General features: G+C 33.9%; 1 protein-coding gene across 11 annotated transcripts in view; it reads right to left on the reverse strand.

Moving 5' to 3' along the window:
* arvcfb (ARVCF delta catenin family member b) overlaps positions 1-20,029 on the reverse strand; it is a 492,749-nt gene that overhangs the window by 260,367 nt on the left and 212,353 nt on the right. The window contains exon 1 of one of the 11 annotated variants that reach the window (XM_062051631.1): positions 8,608-8,995. The exons of the other annotated variants lie outside the window; for them this stretch is intronic. Coding sequence (XP_061907615.1) covers positions 8,608-8,628 — 21 coding nt within the window. The 5' untranslated portion in view covers positions 8,629-8,995. Of the gene's footprint in view, positions 1-8,607; positions 8,996-20,029 lie in introns of those variants that run through there. 11 annotated transcript variants of the gene reach the window in all.

Consider the following 20,029-nt stretch of genomic DNA (forward strand, 5'->3'; position numbering starts at 1 on the left):
TGATACAAAAATAGAACTGTAGAGTTGTAGGAATTATTGGAAACTCAAAACAGCCATGACATTACGTTCTTTACAAGTGTATGCTAAACTTTTGACCACGACTGGAGCTGTGCGTTGTCGACACCTTCCTCCCGTGTCAAGGAGGATGATCCTCAAACACATTTGCAATAATGTATGCATATCATGCCCCGGTACACACTCACACTCACCAGCGCTAACAAAAGCACATTCCAGTGGTATCTGTGCAAGCAAAAAACAAAAGGGTTTAATGTCATGCCTTTCACCCAATTGTCATTAAAGCCCAGGCAATAAATCTGGCCTGGTTTCAGTCGAGGGCCTTTCAGACGACGATCAGGGACAAACTCTTGCTTGTCCCATGAACACACAGCAGTGACTGCCCAGGTCGTATTGACGACGGGAGGAACACGAGTTAAAGGCCTACTGAAATGATTTTTTTTTATTTAAACGGGGATAGCAGATCCATTCTATGTGTCATACTTGATCATTTCGCGATATTGCCATATTTTTGCTGAAAGGATTTAGTAGAGAACGACGACGATAAAGTTCGCAACTTTTGGTCGCTGATTTAAAAAAAGCCTTGCCTGTACCGGAAGTAGCGTGACGTCACAGGAGCTAGTATTCCTCACAATTCCCCGTTGTTTACAATGGAGCGAGAGAGAGATTCGGACCGAGAAAGCGACGATTACCCCATTAATTTGAGCGAGGATGAAAGATTCGTGGATGAGGAACGTTAGAGTGAAAGACTAGAGGCAGTGCAGGGTGTATCTTTTTTCGCTCTGACCGTAACTTAGGTACAAGCTGGCTCATTGGATTCCACACTCTCTCCTTTTTCTATTGTGGATCACGGATTTGTATTTCAAACCACCTCGGATACTATATCCTCTTGAAAATGAGAGTCGAGAACGCGAAATGGACATTCACAGTGACTTTTATCTCCACGACAATACATCGTTGACACACTTTAGCTACGGAGCTAACGTGATAGCATCTGTCTCAAATGCAGATAGAAACAAAATTTTTAAAAAAACCCTGACTGGAAGGATAGACAGAAGATCAACAATACTATTAAAGCAGGGGTCACCAACCTTTTTGAAACCAAGAGCTACTTCTTGGGTACTGATTAATGCGAAGGGCTACCAGTTTGATACACACTTAAATAAATTGCCAGAAATAGCCAATTTGCTCAATTTACCTTTAACTCTGTTATTATTAATAATTAATGATATTTACACTTAATTGAACGGTTTAAAAGAGGAGAAAACACGAAACAAATGACAATTAAATTTTGAAACATAGTTTATCTTCAATTTCGACTCTTTAAAATTCAAAATTCTACCGAAAAAAAAAAGAAGACAAAAACTAGCTAATTTGAATCTTTTTGAAAAAATTAAAAAAATAATTTATAGAACATCATTAGTAATTTTTCCTGATTAAGATTAATTTTAGAATTTTGATGACATGTTTTAAATAGGTTAAAATCCAATCTACACTTTGTTAGAATATATAACAAATTGGCCCAAGCTATATTTCTAACAAAGACAAATCATTATTTCTTCTAGATTTTCTAGAACAAACATTTTAAAAGAAATTCAAAAGACTTTGAAATAAGATTCACATTTTATTCTACAGATTTTCTAGATTTGCCAGAATTTTTTTTTTGAATTTTAATCATAAGTTTGAAGAAATATTTCACAAATATTCTTCGTCGAAAAAACAGAAGCTAAAATTAAGGATTAAATTAAAATGTATTTATTATTCTTTACAATAAAAAAATACATTTACTTGAACATTGATTTAAATTGTCAGGAAAGAAGAGGAAGGAATTTAAAAGGTAAAAAGGTATATGTGTTTAAAAATCCTAAAATCATTTTTTAGGTTGTATTTTTTCTCTAAAATTGTCTTTCTGAAAGTTATAAGAAGCAAAGTAAAAAAATTCATGAATTTATTTAAACAAGTGAAGACCAAGTCTTTAAAATATTTTCTTGGAGTTTCAAATACTATTTGAGTTTTGTCTCTCTTAGAATTAAAAATGTCGGGCAAAGCGAGACCAGCTTGCTAGTAAAAAAACAACATTTAAAAAATAGAGGCAGCTCACTGGTAAGTGCTGCTATTTGAGCTATTTTTAGAACAGGCCAGCGGGCTACTCATCTGGTCCTTACGGGCGACCTGGTGCCCGCGGGCACCGCGTTGGTGACCCCTGTATTAAACCATGAACATGTAAATACACGGTTAATAATTTCCAGCTTGACGAAGCTTAACAATTGAAGCTAACTAACTTAGCTACGTAGCTAACGTGATAGTATCAGGCTCAAATGCAGAAACAAAATTTAAAAAAACCCTGACTGGAAGGATAGACAGAAGATCAACAATACTATTAAACCATGTACATGAAAATACACGGTTAATAATTTCCAGCTTGGCGAAGCTTAACAACTGAAGCTAACTAACTTAGCTACGTAGCTAACGTGATAGTATCAGGCTCAAATGCAGAAACAAAATTTAAAAAAACCCTGACTGGAAGGATAGACAGAAGATCAACAATACTATGAAATAGGGATGTCCGATAATGGCTTTTTGCCGATATCCGATATTCCGATATTGTCCAACTCTTTAATTACCGATGCCGATATCAACCGATACCGATATCAATCGATATATGCAGTCGTGGAATTAACACATTGTTATGCCTAATTTGGACAACCAGGTATGGTGAAGATAAGGTACTTTTTAAAAAAATTTGTAAAATAAGATAAATAAATTAAAAACATTTTCTTGAATAAAAAAGAAAGTAAAACAATATAAAAACAGTTACATAGAAACTCGTAATGAATGAAAATGAGTAAAATTAACTGTTAAAGGTTAGTACTATTAGTGGACCAGCAGCACGCACAATCATGTGTGCTTACGGACTGTATCCCTTGCAGACTGTATTGATATATATTGATATATAATGTAGGAAGCAGAATATTAATAACAGAAAGAAACAACCCTTTTGTGTGAATGAGTGTAAATGGGGGAGGGAGGTTTTTTGGGTTGGTGCACTAATTGTAAGTGTATCTTGTGTTTTTTATGTTGATTTAATTAAAAAAAAAAAAAAAAAAAAAAAAAACGATACTGATAATAAAAACACTGATACCGATAATTTCCGATATTACATTTTAACGCATATATCGGCCGATAATATCGGCAGGCCGATATTATTGGACATCTCTACTATTAAACCATGGACATGTAAATACACGGTTAATAATTTCCAGCTTGGTGAAGCTTAACAATTGAAGCTAACTACGGAGCGGCGGCGGGCGTTGTAGCTTTCGACGACACCCCGGCCGCCATCAGAGTCGGCAAGAAACATATATTTCCCCAAAGTTACGTACGTGACATGCACATATCGACACGCACGTACGGGCAAGCGATCAAATGTTTGGAAGCCAAAGCTGTACTCACGGTAGTGCGTCTGCTATCCAACTCAAACACAACACAACCTCCTGGTGTTGGTGTTGCTGTAGTCCGCCGCTAACACACCGATCCCACCTACAACTTTCTTCTTTGCAGTCTCCATTGTCCACTAAACAAATTGCAAAAGATTCACCAACACAGATGTCCAGAATACTGTGGAATTTTCCGATGAAAACAGAGCAGTTTGTATGGTGACACATTGGGTACGAATACTTCCGTGTTGATGACGTCACGCGCTTACGTCATCATACCGAGACATTTTCGAGCGGAAATTTAAAATTGCACTTTATAAGTTAATTGGCATGTGTTGCAATGTTAAGAGTTCATCATTGATATATAAACTATCAGACTGCGTGGTCGCTAGTAGTGGCTTTCAGTAGGCCTTTAAGGTAAAGTAAAGGGTGAGCTACTGTAAAAACATTGTAACAACATCACTATAATGCCAAAAGTATTTGGCCATCCATCCAAATGATCAGAATCAGGTGTCATAATCACTTGGCCCGGCCACAGGTGTATACAATCAAGCACTTAGGCATGGAGACTGTTTCTACAAACATTAGTGAAAGAATGGACCGCTTTCAGTGATTTCCAGCATGGAACTGTCATAGGATGCCACCTGTGCAATAAATCCAGTCGTGAAATGTTCTCGTTCATGAATATTCCAAAGTCAACCGTCGGCTTTATCATAAGAAAATGGAAGAGTTTGGGAACAACAGCAACTCAGCCACCGAAGTGGTAGGAGCGTGAGATTTGGTGGAGGAGGAATTATGGTGTGGGGTTGTTTTTCAGGAGTTGTTAGTTCCAGTGAAAGGAACTTTGAATGCTCCAGGATGCCAAAACATTTTGGATGATTCAATGCTCCCAGACTTGTCCAACGTGACTGTGCACCAGTGCACAAAGCCATGGATGACAGAGTCTGGGTGTGAATGAACTTGACTGGCCTGCACAGAGTCCTGACCTGAACAACTTTGGGATGAATTAGAACGGAGACTGAGAGCCAGGCCTTCTCCACCAACATCAGTGTGTGAGCTCACCCATGCGCTTTTGGAAGAAATACCGTATTTTCCGCACTATAAGGCGCACCTAAAAACCTCCAATTTTCTCAAAAGCTGACAGTGCGCCTTATAATCCGGTGCGCCTTATATATGGACCAATATTGAGCCACAACAGGTCTCAGGATGCATAAAGTAACCCCAGCCTCTACTGTAGCGTCTATTCTATGCGCCTTATAATGCGGTGCGCCTTATATATGAACAAAGTTTTAAAATAGGCCATTCATTGAAGGTGCGCCTTATAGTGCGGAAAATACGGTAGCTGAAATAACTGAAAACATGTTTTGTATTCTAGTTTCTTCCAAATAGCCACCCTTTGCTCTGATTACTTTTTCGCACACTCCTGGCATTCTCTCCATGAGCTTCAAGAGGTAGTCACCTGAAGTGGTTTTCACTTCACAGGTGTGCTTGAAGCTCATCGAGAGAATGCCAAGAGTGTGCAAATAAAAAAATGTGTGCCGTTATTGAAATTTGTAGTTAACGCGTTATTATCACGTTAACTTTGACAGCCACAATATACAGTATATACCTAGAATAATATATGTATATACATATAATAATAATAATAATAATAATAATAATAATAATAATAATAATAATAATAATAATAATAATAATAATAATAATAATAATAATAATAATAAGAGATTTTATTTGTAAAAAGCACTTTACATTGAGTAAACAACCTCAAAGTGCTACAGTGTATTAAAAAAAATAAAAGATAATATAATAAAAAAGATAATAACAAATAAATAAAAATAAAAACTAGAACAGCCAAATAGCTAAAACTAGTATGCATTAGGGCTGCAACTAACGATTAATTTGATAATCGATTAATCTGTCGACTATTACTTTGATTAATAATCGGATTAGGGCTGCAACTAACGATTAATTTGATAATCGATTAATCTGTCGATTACTACTTCGATTAATCGATTAATAATCGGATAAAAGAGAAAAACTACATTTCTATCCTATCCAGTATTTTATTGACAAAAAAAACAGCATACTGGCACCATACTTTTTTGATTATTGTTTCTCAGCTGTTTGAACATGTTGCAGTTTATAAATAAAGGTTTATTTAAAAAAATTAAAAAAAATAAAAAAATTATTTTAAAAAAAAATAAAAAACCTCTGCGCATGCGCATAGCATAGATCCAACGAATCGATGACTAAATTAATCGGCAACTATTTTAATAATCGATTTTAATCGATTTAATCGATTAGTTGTTGCAGCCCTAAATCGGATCCTTTCCAGTATTTTATTGGCACCATACTTATTTTGATTATTGTTTCTCAGCTGTTTGTGCATGTTGCATTTTATAAATAAAGGTTTATTAAAAAAATAAATAAATAATTACAAAAATAAAATATATAAAACATTGCTTCTGCGCATGCGCATAGCATGGATCCAACGAATCGATGACAAAATTAATCGCCAACTATTTTTATAACCGATTTTAATCGATTTAATCGATTAGTTGTTGCAGCCCTAGTATGCATATATCTAAAAAAAAAAAAGGCTTTTTTAAAAAGAAGGGTTTTTAAGCCTTTTTTAAAAGCATCTACAGTCTGTGGTACCCTCAGGTGGTCAGGGAGAGTGTTCCACAGACTTGGAGCGGCGGAGCAGAAAGCCCGGTTTCCATATATATACAGTATGTACAGTACCCTATTAATAAAGCAAGAAATTCCACTAATCAACAATTCCATGCTGGGAACAGTTTGGAGCGGGACCCTTCCTCTTCCAACATGACTGTGCACCAGTGCACAAAGCAAGGTCCGTAAAGACACGGATGACAGAGTCTGGCGTGGATGAACTTGACTGGCCTGCACAGAGTCCTGACCTAGGTAGTCACCTGAAATGGTTTTCACTTCACAGGTGTGCTTGAAGCCCATCAAGAGAATACCAAGAGTGTGCAAATAATTTCATTTTTTTTTGCAGTTTTTGAAATTTATAGTAAACGCGTTATTATCACGTTAACTTTGACAGCCTCAACATACAGCTAGGGCTGCAACAACTAATCGATTAACTCGATTAAAATCGATTATAAAAATAGTTGGCGATTAATTTTGTCATCGATTTGTTGGATCTATCTTTTATCCGATTATTAATAGATTAATCGAAGTAATAATCGACAGATTAATCGATTATCAAATTAATTGTTAGTTGAAGCCCTACATACAGTATATACCCAGAGTAATATATTTATGTATATATATATATATATATATATATATATATATATATATATATATATATATATATATATATATATATATATATATATATATATATATATATATATATATATATATATATATATATATATATATATATATACATACATATATTTATACATATATATACATATATATATACATATATTTATATATATATATATTAGGGCTGCAACAACTAATCGATTAAATCGATTAAAATCGATTATAAAAATAGTTGCCGATTGATTTAGTCATCGATTCGTTGGATCTATGCTATGCGCATGCACAGAAGCTTTTTTTTTTTTTTTTTTTTTTTTATTTATTTATTTATTTTTTTAAATAAACCTTTATTTATAAACTGCAACATGTACAAACAGCTGAGAAACAATAATCAAAATAAGTATGGTGCCAGTATGCTGTTTTTTTCAATAAAATACTGGAAAGGATAGAAATTTAGTTTGTCTCTTTTATCCGATTATTAATCGATTAATCGAAGTAATAATCGACAGATTAATCGACTATCAAATTAATCGTTAGTTGCAGCCCTACATACAGTATATACCCAGAGTAATATATATATATATATATATATATATATATATATATATATATATATATATATATATATATATATATATATATATATATATATATATATATATATATATATATATATATATATATATATATATATATATTTATATATATATATATATACATATATATACATATATTTATATATATATATATATTAGGGCTGCAACAACTAATCGATTAAATCGATTAAAATCAATTATAAAAATAGTTGCCGATTGATTTAGTCATCGATTCGTTGGATCTATGCTATGCACATGCGCAGATGCTTTTTTTTTTTTTTTTTTTTTTTTTAAATTAAAAAAAAAAAAAAAAAAATTTAAATAAACCTTTATTTATAAACTGCAACATGTACAAACAGCTGAGAAACAATAATCAAAGTAAGTATGGTGCCAGTATGCTGTTTTTTTTCAATAAAATACTGGAAAGGATAGAAATGTAGTTTGTCTCTTTTATCCGATTATTAATCGATTAATCGAAGGAATAATCGACAGATTAATCGATTATCAAATTAATCGTTAGTTGCATCCCTACATACAGTATATACCCAGAGTAATATATATACATATATATATATATATATATATATATATATATATATATATATATATATATATATATATATATATATATATATATATACATATATACATATATATATATATATATATATATATATATATATATATATATATATATATATATATATATATATATATATATATATATATATATATATATACTGTATATACAGTACCCGATTAATAAAGCAAGAAATTCCACTAATCAACAATTCCATGCTGGGAATAGTTTCTCTTCCAACATGACTGTGCACTAGTGCACAAAGCAAGGTCCGTAAAGACACGGATGACAGAGTCTGGCGTGGATGAACTTGACTGGCCTGCACAGAGTCCTGACCTGAACCCGACAGAACACATTTGAAGCTGTAATAGCTGCAAACATCATATTGAACCCTATGGGTTAGGAATGGGATGGCACTTCAAGTTCATATGTGAGTCAAGGCAGGTGGACAAATACTTTTGGAAAAGCGGTAGAAAATGGATGGATGAATATAGTGTAGGTGTAATAAGATGGAAGTACAGTAGTTAGTGTAATGTAGACACGCAAGGGGGCGGGACACTATCATCCTAAATGACATCCAATAAGCCAGCAATGAGAAATGTCTGCTTTTAAATGGATTTAAAGGAGGAATAACAAGAAAGGCTGGAGATGAGACCGACGAGCAGGCATCAATACGAACCTGTTTCACTTCAGCAGGCATGGTTCCCAAAAAAAAACCTCCCGTCTTCCCGAGGGGGGGAAAAAAGAAAAGAAGAAGAACCGCTCTGTTGGTCGACTAAAATCCTACAGTCGGAAAAGTTCTCCGTTCGTGCCGCCTTCTCCTCCGGCGGGTTATCCTCGTCAACGTACCTGGACTTTCCCTTCCGAGAGAGCAGAAGGTAGCAGCTCAGCAGCGGCCAGCCATCCTCTTACTAGCCGAGTCAAGCTCGCCACAGTTGGCCGCGGCTTCACCGGGAAGTGGTCTGACGCTTTTCAAAGTAAAAGCCTCACGACTGCGCATACGTCAACACGTTAACAAACATGCTGGGTTTTTTTTATGTCTGACTTTGTGTGAGCCAAAATTAAATAAATAAATAAATGCATCTTTAATTAATATTTAAATGTATAATTAATTCATTATAAATGTAATTAAATAGATACATGTGTTATTAAATGTGTCGTTTAATGTAATTGTTTTTATTGTAAGTGTATATTGTGTTTTTTAATGTTGATTTAAATTAAAAAATAAAATTAAAAAAACATAAAAAATGTTTTTTTTAAAAGTGTCGTTTATGTACTCAATTTAAAAGTACATTTCCTTATTTCAATATCTAATTATTTGTATCTTTTAATTATCTTACGAGTAAATTAATTATGTCATCCAATCCGATCCACTCTATTTATATAGCACATTCAAACAACAAAGTGTTTTCAAAGTGCTGCACAACAATATTAAAAACAATATTCAAATATTATCCTTAGCTCCACCAATGACTGAATAAAAACAAAAAATAAATACATATAAAACCAATATATATATATATTTAAAAAAAACAATATAAAATAAATATGATTAAAAATGATTTTAAAGTCTAAAACCAATCAAAACAGTAAATAGAAATCAAAATTTTAAAAACACAAAGGACAACAGAGGACCGCACAACTCACGTCATGATTTAATTGATTATCCCACAATTTAATTGATTATGTAATTTTTTCATGATTCAATTAATATTTTGTATAGTTGTATTTATTATTTCTGCGATGAGGTGGCGACTTGTCCAGGGTGTACCCCGCCTTCCGCCCGATTGTAGCTGGGATAGGCTCCAGCACCCCCCCACGACCCCTAAAGGGACAAGCAGTGGAAAATGGATGGGATGGATGGCAATATCTAATTATTTGTATCTTTTAATTAATGATTTAATTATTTAATTCATTATCTTATGAATAAATTAAATATTTCATGATTTCATTGATTATCTCACAATTTTAATTGATTATGTAATTATTTTATGATTCAATTAATATTTTGTATAATAGTTTTTATTATTTCTGCGATGAGGTGGCGACTTGTCCAGGGTGTACCCCGCCTTCCGCCCGATTGTAGCTGGGATAGGCTCCAGCACCCCCCCACGACCCCAAAAGGGACAAGCAGTGGAAAATGGATGGGATGGATGGCAATATCTAATTATTTGTATCTTTTAATTAATGATTTAATTATTTAATTCATTATCTTATGAATAAATTAAATATTTCATGATTTCATTGATTATCTCACAATTTTAATTGATTATGTAATTTTTTCATGATTCAATTAATATTTTGTATAATTGTTTTTATTATTTCTGCGATGAGGTGGCGACTTGTCCAGGGTGTACCCCGCCTTCCGCCCGAATGCAGCTGAGATAGGCTCCAGCACCCCCCACGACCCCAAAGGGGACAAGCGGTAGAAAATGGATGGGATGGATGGCAATATCTAATTATTTGTATCTTTTAATTAATTATTTAATTATTTAATTCATTATTTTATGAATAAATTAATTATGTCATGATTTAATTGATTATCTCACAATTTAATTGATTGTGTAATTATTTAATCATTCAATTAATATTTTGTATAATTGTATTTATTATTTTTGCGATCAGGTGGCGACTTGTCCAGAGTGTACACCGCCTTCCACCCGATTGTTGCTGAGATAGGCTCCAGCACCCCCTGCAACCCTAAAAGGAACAAGCGGTAGAAAATAGACGGATGCACTATTTAATTAATTATCTTATGAATAAACTAATTATGTCATGATTTAATTGATTATCTCACAATTTAACTGATTATGTAATCATTTCATGATTCAATTAATATTATGTATAATTGTATTTATTATTTCTGCAATGAGGTGGCGACTTGTCCTGGGTGTACCCCGCCTTCCGCCCGATTGTAGCTGAGATAGGCTCCAGCACCCCCCGCCACCCCGAAGGGAATAAGCAGTAGAGAATGGATGGATGGATGGGTATTTATTATTTCACAATGTAATTAGTTATTTAAATGTATAATTAATTCATTATAAATGGAATTAAGTAGATAAATGTGTTATTAAATGTGTCGTTTATTTACTCAATGTAAAAGTACATTTCATTATTTCAATATCTACTTATTTGTATCTTTTAATTAATTATTGAATTATTTAATTAATTATCTTATGAGTAAATTAATTGTCATGATTGAATTGATTATCTCACAATTTAATTGATTATGTAATTATTTCATGATTCAATTAATATTTTGTATAATTGTATTTATTATTTCTGCGATGAGGTGGCGACTTGTCCAGGGTGTACCCCGCCTTCCGCCCGATTGTAGCTGAGATAGGCTCCAGCACCCCCCCACCACCCCAAAAGGGACAAGCGGTAGAAAATGGATGGGATAGATGGCAAACATTTGTATCAGCATTAATTAGTTGCTTATTAAAGTAACAAAGACTTAATTTAGAGTTATTTGGACACTAGGGTAACATGTAAGGGTTAGGGTTAGGGTTAGGGTTAGGGTTGGGGTTAGGGTTAGGGTTACTAATAAGCAATAATACTGAGGTTATTGAGGGAAGACTCTTAGTTAATGGCTTACTGGTTGTATAATAAGGCCATGCAGAATAAGGCATTAATAAGTACTTAATAATGACTCATTTAGAGCCAACATGTTACTATTTTGCATGTTAATAAGCAACTAATTAATGGTGAATATGTGTTCCCCATACTAAAGTGTTACCATGTATATGCAGTATATATATATAATACATATGTAATTTTTAAACTACCTGTAGCTTTTATTTTGAAAGTAACAGTGCCTCAGCCTCGTTTATTGGATTTGACTACTTTTAGTGAAGGACTGTCCTTTGAGGGGATGCTTTACTGTAAGTATGAAAGGAGGGAGAAACGAAAATGGGGTAACAGACTAGTCCTGAAGAATCTTATGCAGTAATGAATCCAATTCAAAGGTAGAAGTATTCATTGCCGACGAGGATGTGTTTCAATTCACACACTGACACCCAAAACGTTAAATGCATAAGTGCATTTACAGGAGGAAGCACGGCAATACCCTATACTCTATAACCAATATAGAGGACATTAAACAGCCTCAATCATTGTCATTGTGGCTACTACCATATCGTGAAAAGGGGGTTTGCAATTTGCATCTAAAACTGAGAGAAGAAGAAATAACATTGTTGGTCTGTCTAATTTGCATAAATGGCCAACACGCATGTGCATGTATCTGTAATGGACGCTGAAGGAGAAAGGAATAACATGTGGGGACCCTGGAGGTCGACTGCTGATGGAAAGCGTTGCCAGCCGTCCATCACCCCGAAGGGGAATCAAGCGGTGGTGAAGGCTTGGGGCGGGGGTGGTGGGTGGGGGTGTGTGTGTGTATATGCCCCATTGTCTTGGGTGTGTTGATGTAGTGTCCATAGGCCTGGGGCCGTTCTGCATGCAAGCAAAAGTTTGCCTCCAGGTGTCGTTGAGGAGGGAGGGAGGTAAAAAGCGTCCATCATTGAGGAGTCCTCGGGGGGATGTTTTCAGAACAGACTGCTCTTGTTGTTGCATCAAGGCCATTCGAGGGAGTCAAATCGTAGATTAGGATTTTGTTTTTCCGCGAGCAGACATTACAATGGCTTGTCTGTTCTATTCGTCCATAACCTAACCTAACCTATCCCATAGCCCCGGAGGGTCTTCGTGGCACAACAGACGATCTGTTGACCAGCTCTCTCCATCCCTCTCTGTCCTCAGCAGCTCTCATTGCCTCAGTGAGTTTCAGGTGAGTCCATTCTCCGATGTTATCTTCCCATCTTTTCTTTTGTCTCCCTCGTCTCCTGCCACCTTGTACGGTGCCTTTGCAGGATGGTTTTTGCAAGTCCTGAGGATCTGGTGATGTGTCCGTACCACCTCAGTTTGCGCTTTATGACCGTGGTGAGCAGGTCATCATGTGGGCCGATGGCTTGGCTGATCTTTTGCCGGACTTCTTCGTTTGTGACATGTTGGGTGTAGGAGATACCCATGAGTCTTCTGTAGCATCTCATCTCCATGTTCTGAATTCTCGTCTGCAGCTCTGCTGTAAGGGTCCATGTATCACAGGCGTAAAGGAAGATCGACATTACAAGTGAGCGCTGTAATCTCACCTTTGATGCCAGACTGATGTTTGTGTCTTTCCATATGGGCTTGAGTTTGGCCAGAGCAGCAGTTGTTTGAGCACTTCTGGCAAGGACTTCCCGTTTGGATCCTTCATCAGACACGATTGCACCGAGGTACTTGTAGCTTGACACCGTGTCCAGTGCCTGTCCATTGACTTTGATGTCTGAGCGGATGCCATTGTTGTTGTTGGTCATCATTTTTGTTTTTTTAAATGTTTTTTTTGTCCATGCTGGCTCTCATATCCAATTTTTCCTTTTTCAACCAGCTTTTCCATGATGTGATCCATCTTGTTATTCAGTTCAGAAATCGCCCCCAGTCTCTGATCCCACAGCCCGGCCCAAACCTTCCATTGCGACGAACAGCCTTTGGGCTCCTTGAGTGGCTGCCATTGTTTTACGAATTTGCTGATACACCAGAGCAATGCCCGGCCCAATCAGCAGGCTCCCCGCGATCCCGGTTCCAAATAGGAACCGTGTCTTCCACATCCTCGATGGAAAGGACTGAGAGGCACATGATTCTCCATTTATCCCAGGAATCTCTCACGTACCCCGCAGCAATGGTTCCATCAGGGCAGCCAGGCTCCCCAGAACCTCTTTTCCTCGTCGAAAATATTTTGTCAATTGAGTCGAGAGTCCAGCTGATCATTTCCATGTCTGATGTTTAGATTTGGAGGACAGCGCAAAGAAAGAGGCTTCAAAAAAGTGTAGACAGGACAAAACAAAGAGAGCAAGCTGGGAGAAGAAATGCGACTGCCCTCACCAGATTCCTAACCCAAAGGGTTCAATATGATGTTGATCTAAAACTCTTATTTGGGAATGTCCGGCGGGCCAGATTGAAAAGCTTAACGGGCCACATGTGGCCCCCGGGCCTTACTTTGCCCAGGTTTGATTGATTGATTAAAACTTTTCTTAGTAGATTGCACAGTACAGTACATATTCCGTACAACTGACCACTAAATGGTAACACCCGAATACGTTTTTCAACTTGTTTAAGTCGGGTCCACGTTAATCAATTCATGGGGTAAGTGGTATTCACATCTAAGTGTAAGTACGAATGTGAACAATTTCAAACAATGCAGAATTGACCCAAAGAAAGGCAGATGAGGAGGAGAGGAAAAAAAGAGGTGTGTCATGAAAAAGGAGGGTCCCCACCCCTATCTCTCTCTTGTTTGCCCACTCGGTCCCTAGTCAGTACACACCCACAGTGTGTTTTGGTTGTTTTTTTTCGGTCTATCTCTGGCATCTTTGGTGGGGTGGGACGAGCACCTTCTATGGACCCCAGCTGTGTCTGTCTGTCACCCCGAGAAACCCTTCCCCCTTTTTGGCACAGAAAGAGAGAGCGAGGAAAAAGAGGAAGAGGAGGGGGTGAAGAGACACAAAACAAAAGTTGGCCCCATTGAGGCGAAGGCAACCCTGTACTCTGCACATTTTGACACTCCACTACACACACACACACACACACACACACACACACACACACACACACACACACACACACACACACACACACACACACACGCACACACACACACACACACACACACACACACACACACACACACACACACACACATTCTTGTATTTGTTACCTTCTTGAGCCCTGTGAAAAATGCCCACCTCTTTAGGACCACCCTTTCTAGATATATAAAGATGTGTATTTACAACATTAATAATTTATACATACTATGCACATATAAAAAAGCTTGTTTTGAAAAATGAGTTGGGGTTTCACAAGAAAAAGGTCACAGTTTCACAAGAAAAACTTTGGCAGTATTATAATAAAAGTCGTAATTTTACCCGACGCAAGTCAAAATTTTACAAAAAAAACCCGAAAATTTGTGCAACATCATGATAAAAGTTGGAATTTTACTTAATATCAGTCGCGATTTTACAAGAAAAGCTTAAAATGTTGGTAATTTTAATGAAAAGAGTCGTAACTTTACTCAACAAAAGTCACAATTTTATAAGAAAACTTGAACATTTTGGCAATAATATGATAATGATCTGAATTTTACCTGGCAAAATTATGACAAAAGTCATAATTTTACTTAAAAAATGTCACTATTTTACAAGAAAGACACAAAAATTGGCGATAATGTGATACAGGTCAGGATTTTATATGACAAATGTCACCATTTTGCATTAAAAAGTAATCATTTTACATAAAAAAAGTAATAATTGTACGAGAAAATATTTCAATATTACAGAAACAGAAAGAATATGAGAAATTGAATATGAGTTCCTTTTTAACTGTACTTAAATGTATAATAGACTGTATTTATATTATTCACATGTGAATAATGCTGTATAATACACTGTATTTATATTATTCACATGTGAATAAGGCTGTATAATAGACTGTATTTATATTATTCACATGTGAATAATGCTGTATAATAGACTGTATTTATATTATTCACATGTGAATAATGCTGTATAATATACTGTATTTATATTATTCACATGTGAATAATGCTGTATAATAGACTGTATTTATATTATTCACATGTGAATAATGCTGTATAATAGACTGTATTTATATTATTCACATGTGAATAATGCTGTATAATAGATTGTATTTATATTATTCACATGTGAATAATACTGTGTAATAGACTGTATTTATATTATTCACATGTGAATAATGCTGTATAATAGACTGTATTTATATCATTCACATGTGAATAATGCTTTATAATAGACTGTATTTATATTATTCACATGTGAATAATGCTGTATAATAGAGTGTATTTATATTATTCACATGTAAATAATGTTGTATAATAGACTGTATTTATGTTATTCACATGTGAATAATGCTGTATAATAGACTGTATTTATATTATTCACATGTAAATAATGCTGTATAATAGACTGTATTTATATTATTCACATGTGAATAATGCTGTATAATAGACTGTATTTATATTATTCACATGTGAATAATGCTGTATAATAGACTGTATTTATGTTATTCACATGTGAATAATGCTGTATAATAGACTGTATTTATATTATTCACATGTAAATAATGCTGTATAATAGACTGTATGTATGTTATTCACATGTGAATAATGCTGTATAATAGACTGTATGTATGTTATTCACATGTGAATAATGCTGTATAATAGACTTTAGTTATATTATTCACATGTAAAAAATACCCAAGTGTTTATTGTTTATTGTGAGCGAACGGTGGTGCTGAATTTCCCCCAGGGATCAATAAAGTACTTTCTATTCTATTCTATTCAATTCTAAATTGTTCCCAATTTTCTAAGAAAAATGTTGAGACACATTGTGAGAAAAAGACTGCTTTTAGTTAATTTTTTATTTTTATTTTTCAAATTTTTTGCTTGTAATAGGTTTTTAATCTTCATTATTTACTTCAAGTTATTACAGTATGTCTCTATATACATATATATATATATATATATATATATATGTATATATATATTTTTTTTAAATACAATTTTGGCCAAAGGCGGTGCAATTCAATTCCTTACAACACACAAATACATTCTTGTATTTGTTACCTTCTTGAGACCTCCGAAAAATGCCTCCCTCTTCAGGACCAGCCTTTCTAGATATATAAAGATTTGTATTTACAACATTAATAATATATACATACTATGCAAACACACAAAAGCTTGTCGTGAAAAATGAGTTGGAATTTCACAAGAAAAACTTAGAATTTTGGCAGTATTATAGTAAAAGTCGTAATTTTACTCAACGCGAGTCAAAATTTTACAAGAAAAACGGAACATTTGTGCAATATTATGATAAAAGTTGGAATTTTACTCAATGACAGTCGCAATTTTACAAGAATAGCTTAAAATGTTGGTAATTTTGTGAAAAGAGTCGTAATTTTACTCGACAAAAGTCAAAATTTTATAAGAAAACTTTAACATTTTGGCAATATTATTGCCAAATTGAATTTTACCTGGCAAAATTATGACACAAGTCATCATTTCACTCAAAAAATGTCACTATTTTACAAGAACGACACAAAAATTGGCGCTAATATATGTATACATGACAAATCTCACCATTTTGCATTAAAAAGTAATCACTTTACATTAAAAAAAGTAATAATTGTACGAGAAAATATTACAATATTACAGAAACAGAAACAATATGAGAAATTGTTCCCGATTTTATAAGAAAAAAGTCGACACGTTGTGAGAAAAAGACTGCTTTTCATTTATTTTATTTTGTTTTTTGAATTTTTTGTTTGTAATTGGTTTTTAATCTTCATTATTTACTTCAAATGATTCCAGTATGTCTATATCAGGAGTCACCAACCTTTTTGAAATCAAGAGCTACTTCTTGGGTACTGATTAATGCGAAGGGCTACCAGTTTGATACACACTTAAATAAATTGCCAGAAATAGCCAATTTCCTCAATTTACCTTTAACTCTATGTTATTATTAATAATTAATGATATTTACACTTAATTGAATGGTTTAAAAGAGGAGAAAACACGAAAAAAAATGACAATTAAATTTTGAAACATAGTTTATCTTCAATCTCGACTCTTTAAAATTCAAAATTCAACCGAAAAAAAGAAGAGAAAAACTAGCTAATTCGAATCTTTTTGAAAAAATTAAAAACATTTTTATGGAACATCATTAGTAATTTTTCCTGATTAAGATTAATTTTAGAATTTTGATGACATGTTTTAAATAGGTTAAAATCCAATCTGCACTTTGTTAGAATATATAACAAATTGGACCAAGCTATATTTCTAACAAAAACAAATAATTATTTCTTCTAGATTTTTCAGAACAAAATTTTTAAAAGAAATTCAAAAGACTTTGAAATAAGATTTAAATTTGATTCTACAAATTTTCTAGATTTGCCAGAATTATTTTTTTGAATTTTAATCATAATAAGTTTGAAGAAATATTTCACAAATATTCTTCGTCGAAAAAACAGAAGCTAAAATGAAGAATTAAATTAAAATGTATTTATTATTCTTTACAATAATAAAAAAAATTTTTACTTGAACATTGATTTAAATTGTCAGGAAAGAAGAGGAAGGAATTTAAAAGGTAAAAAGGTATATGTGTTTAAAAATCCTAAAATCATTTTTAAGGTTGTATTTTTTCTCTAAAATTGTCTTTCTGAAAGTTATAAGAAGCAAAGTAAAAAAAATTAATGAATTTATTTAAACAAGTTAAGACCAAGTCTTTAGAATATTTTCTTGGATTTTCAAATTTTATTTGAGTTTTGTCTCTTTTAGAATTAAAAATGTCGGGCAAAGCGAGACCAGCTTGCTAGTAAATAAATACAATTTAAAGAATAGAGGCAGCTCACTGGTAAGTGCTGCTATTTGAGCTATTTTTATATGAAAATGAGAAAAAAAACAAAAAAAACAGCACAATATTTCGCATGATTAAGAATTCCAGTCCAAAAACATGGAAGGCTGTTTTTGTTTGTTTGTTTGTTTGTTTTTTAAACAAATATCAGTCAGTGTACCCCAGGGCAGTTGTGGCTATGAAAGTAGCTTACCACCACCAGGTGTGAATGAATGATGGGTTTTTAACATGTAAAGCGACTTTGGGTACTTAGAAAAAGCGCTATATAAATCCCAGGTATTGTTATTATTTTTAGAACAGGCCAGCGGGCTACTCATCTGGTCCTTATGGGCTACCTGGTGCCCGCGGGCACCGCGTTGGTGACCCCTCGTCTATATATACATATTTATTTTACTTTTTTAATAATATTTTGGCCAAAGGTGCATTTCAATTCCTGACACACACTTGTTATTGCATATGTTGGCCAGAAGGGGAGCACTTCTAATTTTTTTACACACACTTGTTATTTCATATGTTGACCAGAAGGGGTTTTTAGTATGATTTATGTCCTAACTTGTTCACCGGTTTTTTATGTGGATTTAATAATTAAAAAACAAACAAAAACAAAAAAAACACGATACTGATAATAAAAAAATAGATACCGATAATTTCCGATATTACATTTTAATGCATTTATCGGACGATAATATCGGCAGACCGATATTATCGGACATCTCTACTATATATACATATTTATTTTACTTTTTGTAATAATATTTTGGCCAAAGGTGCATTTCAATTCCTGACACACACTTGTTATTGCATATGTTGGCCAGAGGGGGAGCACTTCTAATTTTTAACACATTCACTTGTTATTTCATATGTTGACCAGAAGGGGTTTTTAGTATGATTTATGTCCTAACTTGTTCACCGGTTTTTTATGTGGATTTAATCATTTTAAAAAAACAAAAAAAAACACGATACTGATAATAAAAAAACCGATACCGATAATTTTCGATATTACATTTTAACGCATTTATCGGCCGCTAATATCGGCAGACCGATATTATCGGACATCTCTACTATATATACATATTTATTTTACTTTTTTAAATAATATTTTGGCCAAAGGTGCATTTCAATTCCTGACACACACTTGTTATTGCATATGTTGGCCAGAGGGGGAGCACTTCTAATTTTTTACACACACTTGTTATTTCATATGTTGACCAGAAGGGGTTTTTAGTATGATCTATGTCCTAACTTGTTCACCGGTTTTTTATGTGGATTTAATAATTTAAAAAAAAACAAAAAACAAACAAACAAAAAAAACAAACAAAACGATACTAATAATAAAAAACCGATACCGATAATTTCCGATATTACATTTTAACGCATTTATCGGCCGATAATATCGGCAGACCGATATTATAGGACATCTCTACTATATATACATATTTATTTTACTTTTTTTAATAATATTTTGGCCAAAGGTGCATTTCAATTCCTGACACACACTTGTTATTGCATATGTTGGCCAGAGGGGGAGCACTTCTAATTTTTAACACAAACTTGTTATTTCATATGTTGACCAGAAGGGGTTTTTAGTATGATTTATGTCCTAACTTGTTCACCGGTCCTCATATG

Source organism: Entelurus aequoreus, linkage group LG06 (assembly GCF_033978785.1).
Source record: "Entelurus aequoreus isolate RoL-2023_Sb linkage group LG06, RoL_Eaeq_v1.1, whole genome shotgun sequence".
In the NCBI taxonomy this organism is placed as follows: Eukaryota; Metazoa; Chordata; class Actinopteri; order Syngnathiformes; family Syngnathidae; genus Entelurus; species Entelurus aequoreus.